The 12,273-nt window shown below is 41.4% G+C and overlaps 1 protein-coding gene across 1 annotated transcript in view; it reads left to right on the top strand.

Moving 5' to 3' along the window:
- Window positions 1-12,273, top strand: part of LOC132832720 (complement factor B-like) — a 57,184-nt gene that overhangs the window by 32,261 nt on the left and 12,650 nt on the right. The window contains exons 12-15 of the mRNA XM_060850830.1: window positions 5,122-5,236; window positions 7,792-7,945; window positions 10,233-10,315; window positions 10,988-11,094. Of these exons, the coding sequence (XP_060706813.1) occupies window positions 5,122-5,236; window positions 7,792-7,945; window positions 10,233-10,315; window positions 10,988-11,094 (459 nt within the window). The remainder of the gene's footprint in view (window positions 1-5,121; window positions 5,237-7,791; window positions 7,946-10,232; window positions 10,316-10,987; window positions 11,095-12,273) is intronic.

The raw sequence follows: 12,273 nt of genomic DNA, 5'->3' as shown, positions 1-12,273 counted from the left end.
GGAACATGGTAGAAGCAGGTGGTAGTGTTCCTAAGTATCTGTGCCCCTTATCCTTCTAGATTATAATGTCTGTGTTTGGAAATTGTTGGCTGAGGAACATTGGGCGAATTTCTGGAGTGCAGCTAGGTCCATTGCTGCTATTGAACATTGGTGGTGGTGAGAGTAAATGTTTGTGGATGTGATGCTTGTCCAGACAGTTGGAGAGTGTTCCATCGATTGACAATGGTCTTCATTAGACTCTTGATTCCACATTTTTGTTGAATTCCAATTCTACCCAGAACATTACCTGGACCTCTAAAGTATAGTCTAGTAATAATACCACTCGATTGTCACAGTGGTGATGCTGTTGAGCCCTTAAAATCCATTTATGCCATGAAATCACCTGGAAATGTTTTCTGAGGATTTTTAAAATACATTTTCCTTCCTCTGTTCAAAAAACATGATTGTTTCTGAAAATCTAACTTCTTTTAATATTAGAAATATATCCATATTTGACAACTTAGGACCATCTAGCAATGCAGAGGCAAAAATAGAATTACTAATGCACACAGAAAATGCTGGAGAAACTCAGCAGCATCCTGGACCTGTATATGATTCCAGATCCACATTAATGTGATTGACTGTCAACTACTCTCTGAAATGGTAAAGCAAGTCATTCAGTTGCATAAAACACCTCAAAAATCTCTCAGAAATGAAATTGGACTGACCACCCAGCATTGACCTATGCACCAAAAACAACAACAACAACAAACACAGCCCTGCAGCATCATCCTTATCAACATCTGGAGGCTATTGTTAAAATTGGGAGAGCTGTCCCACAGACTAGTCCAGCAACAGTCTAACATAATCATACTCTTAGAATCACACCTTACAGGTAACATCCCAGACAGCACCAGCACCGTCACCATCCCTGGGTATGTCCTGTACCACCAGCAGGACAGACCCAGCAATGGTAGTGGCAAAGTGATATACTGTTGGGAAAGGGTTGCACTTGGAATCCTCCACACTGGCTCCTGACCTATGAGGGCTCACAGCATCAGGCCAAACATGGACAAGGAAACCTCCTGTTGATTACACGCACTATTTTCCCTTGGCTCCTCCATATTGAACAATACTTGGATGAAACACTGAAGGTAGCAAGGGCGCAAAATGTACTCTGTTTGGAGTCTTCGTGTCCATTTTTAAGAGTGACTTGCAGAGCCACGACTGTCAGAGGTGATTGGAGCCCCAAGGGCATAGGTGCTAGACTGGGTCTGCAGCAGGTGGTGAGGGAACCAACAAGACGGATGAATACAGTTTGACCTCATCCTCGCCAGTCTGCCTGCTGTACATCCATCTGTCTACGACAGTATTGGTAAGAGGGACCATACACAGTCCTTGTGGAGACAAAATCCTGTCTTCGCAAAATCCTATCCTCCTCCATGTTGTGTGGCCTTGTAACTGTGCTAATTAGCACAGATTTTGAAAAGAGTTGAAAAGTGTGGTGCTAGCTAGGCAGCAACTGAGCAGCAGGCGATTTATGCCCAAAACGTGACCCTCCTGCTCCTCAGATGCTGCCTGAGTTGCTCTGCTTTTCCAGCACCACCCTCTTCCACTCTGATACTCCAGCATCTGCAGTCCTCACTTTCCCTCAGATTTGGAACAGATTTAGCAACTTGAAATTGGGCATTTACAAGGCACTATGGGCCATCAGCAGCAGCAAAATCATATTTTAACACAATGTCCAACCTCATGCCCTGGCATATCCCCCATTCTATCATACCATCAAGCCAATGGATCAACCCTGGTTCAATGAAGCAAGAGCAGGAGGGCTTTCTAGGATCATTACCAGGAATACTGAAAACTGAGCTATCAACATGGTAAAGCTACAACATCGGACAATTTGTGCGTCAAACCTCATTAGCAACAAGTGGTAGATGGGTTAGCCCCATCCAGTCATGACTGTCAGTTATATATTAAACAACTTAGTGGAAGAGGAGCCCAACAGATTTCTCCATTCTCAATGATGGGGCTGTACAACACAAAACGTAAGGCTGAAACATTTGTACCAATCAGGCAACATCCTCCAGAAATCCTCAATCATAGATATCAGCCTTCAGCCAATTCAATTCACTCCGTGTCACATCGAGAAACTGGATACTACAAAGTCTGTGGGCCCTGATAAGACTACTGAAGACATGTGCTCCTAGACAGCCTGTTCCAGTGCAGTTGGATCACTGACATCTACTTGGCAAAGTATGAGATTGCTCACGTATACCCGTTGCACAATAAGCAAGACAATTTCAACTTGCCAATAAATGCCCCACCCCACCCCACCCCACCCCACCCCACCCCACCCCATTAGTTCACTGTTGATCATCCACTCTCTTCAACACTGACCTTCAGTAGCAGCAGTGTGTATCCCATACAATCAGAAATGCAGCAAGGCTGTTTACACAACATCTTCCAAACCCATGACTGCTATAATTCAGGAGAACAAGTGTAGCAGGTGCACTACTACAAGTTCTCCAAGTCATCATCATTCTGACTTGGCATTAAATCACTGTTCCTTTACACTTGGTAGGCCAAACTCCTCTAACTCCCTGGCTCACAGCAAGGTGGGTGTTCATACACCCAAATGATTGCAGCCGTTCAGGAAGGCAGCTCACCATCACACAAGGAAAATGAGAATGCTAATTGAGCCAATGAAATCCTTAACCTCTGAATGAATTAGAAAAAAATTTTGGACTTCACCTGATGCCGGAGCAGCACTGTGAAAGTTTGTGCTTTCAAGTAAACCTGTTGAATTATAACTTGGTGTCATGTGACTTCTGACTTCATCAAAGTAACACCAATTTCACTCTTGCGTGTGAAACTTAATAATCGTTTTTCAGCCTCCACCCTTTAGGAAGCCATCCCCTGCTTTGGTGTTAATAGATTCCAAGGCATTTAGAGTAATCGAAATTAAAGCATGTAATTCTCTCATTTTGCAGAGAGAGTTTATCACCTTCCTCAGTTACTCACTGATGCTCAATTTACATTCCGCCAGGGTCACCAGGTGAGAATGATAGCCCCTGATATCCGGATCCTGTTTGACTGAATGTGGGATCAAGGAGCTAAAACAAAACTGGAATCAGTGGGTAACAGGGGCAAACTCTCCACTGGTGGAAGTCCTATCCAGCATATAGGAAGTTGGTTGTGGTTGTTGAAAGTCTGACATTTCAGTTCGAAGGATCTCTCTGCAGGAGTTCCTCAGAGTCGTGGCCTCTGCCCAAATGGCTTCAGTTGCTTTGTCAATGATCTTTCCTCCATTGTAAGATCAGACTGTGGACATTTGCTGGTGATTACACAATGTTTAGCACCATATATGACACTCCAATATTGAAGCAGTCTTTTCTCAAATGCAACATGGTCTGGACAGTATCCAGGCTTGGATTGACAAGTAGCATTTTCACTACACAAATGGCAGACAATGGCTGTCTCCAATAAGAGACAATCTAACCACCATGACATTCAAGACATTACCATCACTGAATCCCCCATTATTACCATTGACAAGAAACTCAACTGAACCTCCATATGAACACAGTGACTACAAGAGCAGGTCAGAAGCTAACAATATTTCGCAAGTAATTCAGCTCCTAACTCCTCAAAGCCTGTCCACCAGCCACCACACGCAAGTCAGTAGTGTTGTGTGATATTTTCCATTTGCCTGGATGGGTTTACATTCAACAGCACTCAAGCTTGACACAATCCAGGACAAAGCAAGCCCACGTCATTGGCATCGCATCCCCAACCTTCCACCATTGACACTTAGTAGCAGTAGAGTATACTGCCTACGGAATGGACTGCTGAAATTCACCAAATATCCGTAGGCAGCATCTTTCAAAACTATGACCACTTTCGTCTAGAAGAACAAGTGTAGCACCTCCATCTGCAAGTTCCCCTTCCAAGCCACTCATCATGTTGATTTTGAAATATGTAGCCATCCCTTCATTGCTGCTGGGTCAATATCCTGAAATTCCCTGCCTAAGTGAATTGTGGGTTTACCTTGTAGCACTTGTACTGCAGCAGTTCAAGAAGGCAGCTCACCACCACCTTCTCAAGAGCAACTAGAGATAGGCAATAAATGCAGGCTCAACCAACAACCCACAAGTCCCTCAAGTGAATAAAAAAGGTCTTCTGTCCCTCATTCCATACCCAGTATTACAGGTCAATATATGTTTGTGGTCAGAGATTCCTAAAAGACACCAAATGTTTATCCTTAACTGTAAATAAACATTGATAAACATACCAATGTGATTAACCAGATATGAATACATTGTGGAGGGATGTTCAATTATGGTTTCCAGTGGGAACTGGATGACAGTCTGAAGGGAAAAAAGTGTTGCAGCATACAGGGTGTAGGCACTGGAGTGGAAATTGGTTAATTGTCCCTGCAGAAGGTACCACTAACACTGTAGGCCGAACGGTTTATCTGCTATTATACACGTTACACTATGTTATTCTTAATTTTTCATCAAAGAAGTTTTAGGACACAGTCTCATTGAAATGTATCAAATTATTGGAGGAGTTGACAGGGTAGATAGAAAAAGAATGATTTCGCTGCTCGTTGGATGCTGCCTGAACTGCTGTGCTCTTCCAACACCTCTGATCCAGATAAAGAATGATGGAGAGACTGGAATGAGGGGCCATAGACATTTTAAGACTGAGGTGAAGAGAAATTTCCTCAGGTGAAAGGTATGAATCTTTCACACTCTCTGCTCTGGCCTGCAATAATTTGACTAGTAAGGACCTTCTGAAATGCGCTGGACACCTATTCCGTTCGAAGGCAAACAACGTCCCATGGAAGAGTAAACGAAATAATGGAGGTTTTGAAATTTAGAGTTAAGGTGAAAGATCAGCCATGACTGTTTTAAATGATGGAGTAGGTTCAGGCCAGTGTATGGCCTTGATTCTTTGTCATCTTGCCCCACATCTCAAAGGTGCATATGCTCCTCACCCCTCTCTCATCCTTTCATGAAATCCACTCCTCCAGTGTCTGTGCCTTTTTGCTCATTTGTAGCCTAACAATCTTAAGGGTTCATTCCTTCACTTTGGCAATGAGGTCCAGTAATGAGTGGTGCTCTCTTCCCCATACAGGGTATCGGTAGTTGCAGTGGATCCATTGTGTCCCCTGAATGGGTCTTGACGGCCGCTCATTGCTTGAAAGAAGTGCAGACTAAGTTGGATATTGATAAGATTACAGTGCAAATTGGTAAGGGCTTCCTTTCCACTTTTCTTACCCTACCACAGGAAGAGCTGATTGTCCTCCCTCCAGTGTTTAAAGGTGAAATTATTCATAGGCTAGGGAGCACTTCGGTTAGGTCGCAACTAGAGTGCCAAGAGCCTGATCAGCACACTATAACAAGGATGTGGTTGCGCTGGAGGTGGTGCAGACAAGATTCCTCAGATGGAGCATTTTTGCTATGAAGAGATTGAATAGACTCTTTTTTTAGAGCAAAGAAGGCTGAGGGAAGATCTGATTAAGATGCTGAGGGGCTGGATAGGAAATAACTGTTCCCCTTAGTCAAAAGTCACTGAAAAAAGGGCATAATTTTAAGGTGAACAGAAGGACATTGAGAGGGCATTTGAGGAAAATATTTTTCACCCAGAGGCAAGTGTGAATCTGGAATGCACTGCCCAGGAGAACAATAGAGATGGAAAATCTCGCCACTTTAAGAAAAAAGTGCATGGATGAACTCTTGAAATGTCATAACTTTTAAGGCTGTTGACTAAGTGCTGGGAAGTGGGATTAGTGTAGATAGGTCAGTACAGACTTGATAGGTTAAAGAGCCTCTTAGGTGCTGTATGACCTTAGGACTATGACTTTAAAACTACCTGTTTTACACTCCATCTGCCCCAGAGGCAAGTACTGGCTGGGTGTGAAACAGGTCAATGTTCTACCACCCTTTCTCAAGTCTTCAAAGACTAACTGTAATCCTCTTTGTTTCATGGTTAACTATGATAGCTCTTGGTTCCCAGATTCTTAGATGGACAAAAGTAAGTATTACACAAGGAAATTTGCCCAATGTAAAGGGTTGAACACAACAATCTAGTTCTGTTTTGTCCAGGGCGTGGGGCTATAATTCCAAGGATATGCACCCATAGGGCATCCTAACGGCCACCACATTACCTCACTGCTGTTGTGAACAAGACTGTTGAAGGAAGGTACAAGTCAGAATAGATGAAAAGGTCTTTCCAAAGACAGAAATCAGGGAGCTTATAGAATCCCTACAGTGTAGAAACAGGCCCTTCAGCCCAACAAGTCCACACCGACTCTCCAGAAAGTAACCCAAGCAGACCCATTCCCCTACCCTATTACCCTATATTTACCCCTGACTAATGCACCTAACCTAGATCGTAGGAGGAAGTCAGAGCACCCGGAGGAAACCATACAGACATTGGGAGAATGTGTAAACTGCACACATGCAGTCACCCAAGGTTGGAATCGAACCTGGGTCCCTGGCACTGTGAGACGACAGTGCTAACAACTGAGCCAACATGCCATGGATAGTTTTTCAGAATCACAGAAAATTGGGTAACTATGTTCTGCAAGGTTCAAATGCCAGAATACCGCTTCACAATGATTCTGATTTTGGAATCAAAAGCACTACTTCTAATTTGAAGGGATAATTATCACAGAGGAGAACTCCAATGTATTGCAGGAAAATATTAATAATGGTCGAGAATAGTTAAATAATTAGTAGATGTAGGTTAACACTGTTTAATGTCAGGACATTTTGATAGGAAGAGTAGAGAGGTCACTTATTACATGGAAGGTGCAAATCTAGGTTGGGTCGAGGAACTAAGGGATAACTGGATCGCCGAGTATACAAAAACTAATCACTAAGAATGTACCACGTATTAGCAAAATTATTAAAAAGCAAACCACACACTAGGCTTTATTTCTAGAGTGATAGAATTGAAATAGCAAAGTATTAAACCTTGTTTTGTATTAAACCTTGTTTCGATTCTTGAGTGCTGTGTGCTATTCTGCTTGCTATATGATGAGTTTTGTTTTCCAACATTCAAAGACTGACTGACTTCCTTGTATTACTAACCCTGAGGGTGGCTGATCTTTGATGAGGTGAATAGCTATTATTAGTTCGATTGTAAATAACAGCCCAATGTCTTAATGACTTTGGGCCAGAGTTGAAAAGGTTCTGTTTCAGCATTCCCACTCAAGATAGTTGCAACCACATCATCAGTTGCACATTCCTTGAACTGCATTTACAGAGTGCTTGGAGACAAAGACGGGGTTAGAGATGCTCCTCATGAGCCTACAACTCTCTTGTCCTAGAAGCAAGTGATAGAGGGACACAATCAAATCTATAGGGGGAAAGAAGACATGCAGAAGAGTGGGCATACCAATGCATTAACAAACACTTCGGTTCTGAGGGGAGTTTTGTAATGAGGTTGTCAGAGGAAGGAGTTTCTCGTTAGAGTTATCTTATTTTTTACAACTGTAGCAACAACATGTTGGCACTTCACAGAAGCAATGGTTTTGACACCGAGCCATGTATAGCAATATTAGGACAGAAGACCAAAAGCTAAAGCAAGGAGATAGGTTTACTGGAGCATCTTAAAGGAGGAGAAATTTTGGAGGAGAGGGATTTCCTCTCTAACTAAAGGCATCAAAAGCAGAAGGTACCAATAGTGAAGCTTTGGAAAGTGGGAAATGGTCTAGAGGGCTAAGAGAGTGAATGGGGAAAGGCTTAAATTCTTCACTTTTCAAGAATTAATTCTCTTTATTCTGATCCAAATCTGCAGGTGATAAGTTTAGTTTTAGCTATGTGAAAGACGTGTATATACATCCACAGTACAACCTATCAGGGCTGCTTGATGAGAAAATCTCCCAGTTTTACGACTATGATGTGGCATTGCTTAAGTTGAAGAAGAGAATAGACTTTGCCGACACAAAAAGGTAACTTCTGTCTTTACTTTGTGGATATTTGCCTTTGGCAGAGGCCATTCAGTCAATCTTAATTTTCCTGTCCAGAGAAGAACCCATGACTCTTCTCTGTTCACAGAGCCTGATTGATTGCTGCATTAACATATGCAGGAAAATGTTTCATGCTTTGATTTCCACTATTCTGTCTGGAGGCACATTCCAAGCAGAGATCACATTTTGTGTGAAAGATTTGACTTGATGTGGGTCCAAGTTTGATTCTTTTGCCAGTATGACCATTCTTGTAGGCCAGAAAAGTATTTGAAATATATCTTCTCCATTTACCTTTGTCAAACTTTTAACTATGTTGTATCATTTTAGAATATCACCCCTTGTATATCTCTGATCTGAATTGAACACCCAAAGTTTTCCTGATTTCATTCCCCCAATTCCATCAAGTGAATTTTTGACACTAAGAGACTTAAAAAGAAATGGGGATGGTGCAGGAAAGCAGTGTTTAGTAGATTAAATGGAGATGCATGCATGAAGGGCCAAGTGGCCTATAGCTGCTCCTGATTCACAAAAATACACGTATGAATGAAAATATTTTCTTTAGTCCAGAAATTTATTTTGCTTCCCAGTGCTAGGGTTTGGGACATCTGCTCAGGGCTGAACAGGAAGTAGAAGCAGGAGAGATCTTGGTCCTTGTAAATATCAAAGACATAGAACAGGGAGACATATTCAGCTTTGACAATGTGAAGAGCAGAACCTTAAAGGTAACGACTTCTGGATTATTACCCAAGTCCATGCCAATTTGCAGAGGGACTCTTAAGATTAGTGAAATGAATACATATCTCAGTGACTTAATGTGGGAGAACTGGATATCAGTTCCTAACACTAATGGGAATATCAGAGTGTGTATTTTTGGGATTTAATACACCTCTACCATGCTAGGACCAGTCTTCTAGCAAATCATAAAACTAGTGATACAGAGAGGGTTATAAACTAAACAGTGGGGTGGGAGGTCAAGAGATAGATGCAACAAAAAGGGGGAACAGTAGTAATGAGAAATAAAGGTCAGGAGTGGACCTAATAAACCTAAGAACATGCCAACAGTCAAGACGAATTGTTATAAGGATAACAAAAATGCAAAATTAAAGATGCTTAATATGATTGCATATTGCATCCATAATAAAGTAAATACATTGATAGTACACATTTAAAAATAAATAATGTGGTATATTAATTTTGGACACACGGCTGCATGATGAGTAGTATTGGGTCCTGAATATTGATAGATACTTGACATTCAAGGAGAATGGGAAACTCGATAAAAGTGGAGAGACATGGAACTTTAGCTCAAAGGCAAATAGGTAGGTAGATTGATTCTTTTTAGGCAAGAGACTCAAAGGTTGATGGGTGGATGGGAATGTGGCATTTGAAACACAAATGGATAAGCCATGATCTCATTGAATGATGGAGCAGACTCAAGGCCAAATGGCCTACTTAAAATTGTATGCCAATATGAATTTAGAACAGAAGTAAGTTTTTCATTGTTTGACAGTAATTCAAAAAATGATATGTGACCGCTGCAATAAAAGTCCAGATTTCCTGGTGTACATTCAAGTGTATCAATATACTTATAGATTTTTATGTGTTTACTTTGCTCAGACTTTCATGTCATGTTCTTTATTCTGTTTATGCAAAAGTTTTAGCTATTTGGATATCTCCATTACTATTCTGAAACCACAAGCCACTAAATATTATCAAGGAACATAATTTATTCCTGCTCAGTGCTGTTGTGATGATTATTGATTGTGTAAATCACATCTAGTAACAGTTACTAAACAGTTGCAGGAATGTATAGTATTTTATCAGGTGAACCAATAACAACATACACCTATTCAGTGAAAAGTATGGAATATACAATGTGTACCAGAACATTCTTCTTGGTCACAAAAAATAAATCTATATTAAACATGGAAACAGCATTCACACTAATGTATAATATTCCTTTTGAAAGTTTATTGTGGTGTCTCATACTGTTGGACCTTGTGGTTGTAGAGATGAAAGGATGAGAGGCATTTCAATATGAAGATTTGGTTTACAGAATTTGAGAAAATTTTCCAATTTGATTTGCATTGTTTATAGCAGGAGAGTATGAGAGATATTTCACCCAGCCCAACATACCAAATGAGCAAGAACAAGCGTGGAATTCTCCAACAAAAACAATGGATATTCCACATATGCGCCTATTCATTCATGTCATCAGTGATAATCTCTCCTTCAACAATCCTTTTAAGTGATAATCTATTTCTTTTAGTCGATCCATCTGTTTACCATGTACAAGCGAAACAACAAGAGCCATCCGAAAACCATTCCCAGGAACAAACTGTCGTGACCACGGTATGTGTGAACAATGCAACTTACGGTGAAACTTGATATAACGGAGTGTCAGAGTGATTATTGAAGGATTCCTGCACAATTTAAGCAGTGTACTCAAGATTGTTCAGGCAAGCGTGCATAAAACTGTACAAGCAAAATTAGGTGCAAGGTGGTGAACCATTTAAACACCATAACTGGTTAGCTCCAATGACTGGTTTGTGATGCAGTGACACCAACAGAGTGAGTTCAGTTCCAGCACCAGCTGAGGTTATCATGAAAGTCCCACCTTCCCAACTCTCCCATTAATGGAGGGATAGTGACCTTGAGGTTAAATCACCACAGTCATCTCTCCCTCTGATGAGAGACCATCCCTATGGTTCTCTGGGATTATGGTGACTTTACTTATTCCTCATGCAGTGTAACAGACTTAAACTGGAACTGAATTGCATTGGTACTTGATTGCTTTTGAAGTGACTATCCCACGAACTAGTTTGTTCTGTGTATCATTTACTGACTCACTCATGCTGTAACTGACCAGCTCCTGGAGTGACAAAAACATCCTCTTTGCTGAACCTTCCAACTGACCCCTGCTGTGACCTGGCTGGGCAGTGAGGAGCAGGACTTTGCAAATTTATTAGGTTTGAGAAGCCTGTAAACTGGGTTGTATTTAATTAATCAGCTTATTCTGTGCAGAAAGCGAACTGTTACCGACGACCAGATCAGTCCCAGCAAGCTTCGTGAAGCGCGACAGGGGGAGATCAGAGACTGAGGCATATGTCACGATAAAGACGACTGAGGCTGTAAGTGATATTTCCACTGACCCTATGATGTGAAACCTTGCTAGTCCTTAGGATCCCCTCTTAAAGAAGTGTCTTTCCATTCAGCCTAGTGAACCATGAAGTTCATTGAACCCTGTGCATGCAGCCCATGTACTCTTCTGCAAAGAGTCAATGCTAAACATGAAAATAGTGAATCTGAATTGTCAATTATGTAAGGCACCACGTGGCAATAGACTAGACAGAGGCAAACTGTTCTAATGAAGTCCGAGGTAACGGGAAAGATAAATAAACTGGTTAAGAAGGCTAATGATGTACTTACCTTTAATAGGTGAGGAATAGAGTTCAAGAACATGGAGGTGATGCTGGAAATGTATAGCATGTTGTTGTGCCACAAGTACAGTATGTGCAGTTCTGGAAGTCACACTGTAGGTGAGATGTGATTGCACTGGAGAGGATGCACGGGAGATTTACGAGGATGATGTCTGGGTTAGAGAGTTTCAGTTATGACCAGATTTTGAACAGACAGAGGTTGTTTTCCTTGCAGCAGATTGAGATGTATAAAGTTATGAAGGGCATGGGGATGGAAGAAAGATTGGTGATTTGAAGGAGGGATCAATGAGGCATAGGTTTATGGTAAAGAGAATGTGAGGAAAACTTCTGTCACTCAGAGGGTGGTGGGAATCTGGAACTCAGATAAAGGCAAAATTCTCAACATTTAAGATGTATTTAGATGTGAATATGACGAATAGTCAAGGGATTTTAGGGAGTCCAAAACTAGAGGGCATAGATTTAAGGTGAGAGGAGAAAGATTTAAATGGGGCCTGAAAAGCAACGTTTTCCATGCAGAGAGTAGTGCATGTATGGAACAACCTGCCAGACAAAGTGGTGGAGAGGATTACAATTACTTCATTTAAAAGGCTTCTGGATGGGTACATGAATAAGAAGAGTTTAGAGGAATGCAAGCCAAATACTGGCAAATGAGACTAGATCAGTTTGGGATATCTGGTTGGCATGCACGGGTTAGACTGAAGGGTCTGTTTCATGCTGTAGAACTATGTGCTTTTACAAAGCCAAGGCACAAAATGGGCTGAAAGGTCTTTTTCTGTGCTGTAGAACTTTGAGTCCATGATTCATGTGCAGCCTTATTCTGTAAATAGTTGCCACAATGTTTCATACAAGGTAAAATTGCTAAGTCTAGAT

The sequence above is a fragment of the Hemiscyllium ocellatum genome, chromosome 35 (assembly GCF_020745735.1).
Source record: "Hemiscyllium ocellatum isolate sHemOce1 chromosome 35, sHemOce1.pat.X.cur, whole genome shotgun sequence".
Taxonomy (NCBI): Eukaryota; Metazoa; Chordata; class Chondrichthyes; order Orectolobiformes; family Hemiscylliidae; genus Hemiscyllium; species Hemiscyllium ocellatum.
This window is presented reverse-complemented; position numbering and strand designations above follow the sequence as displayed.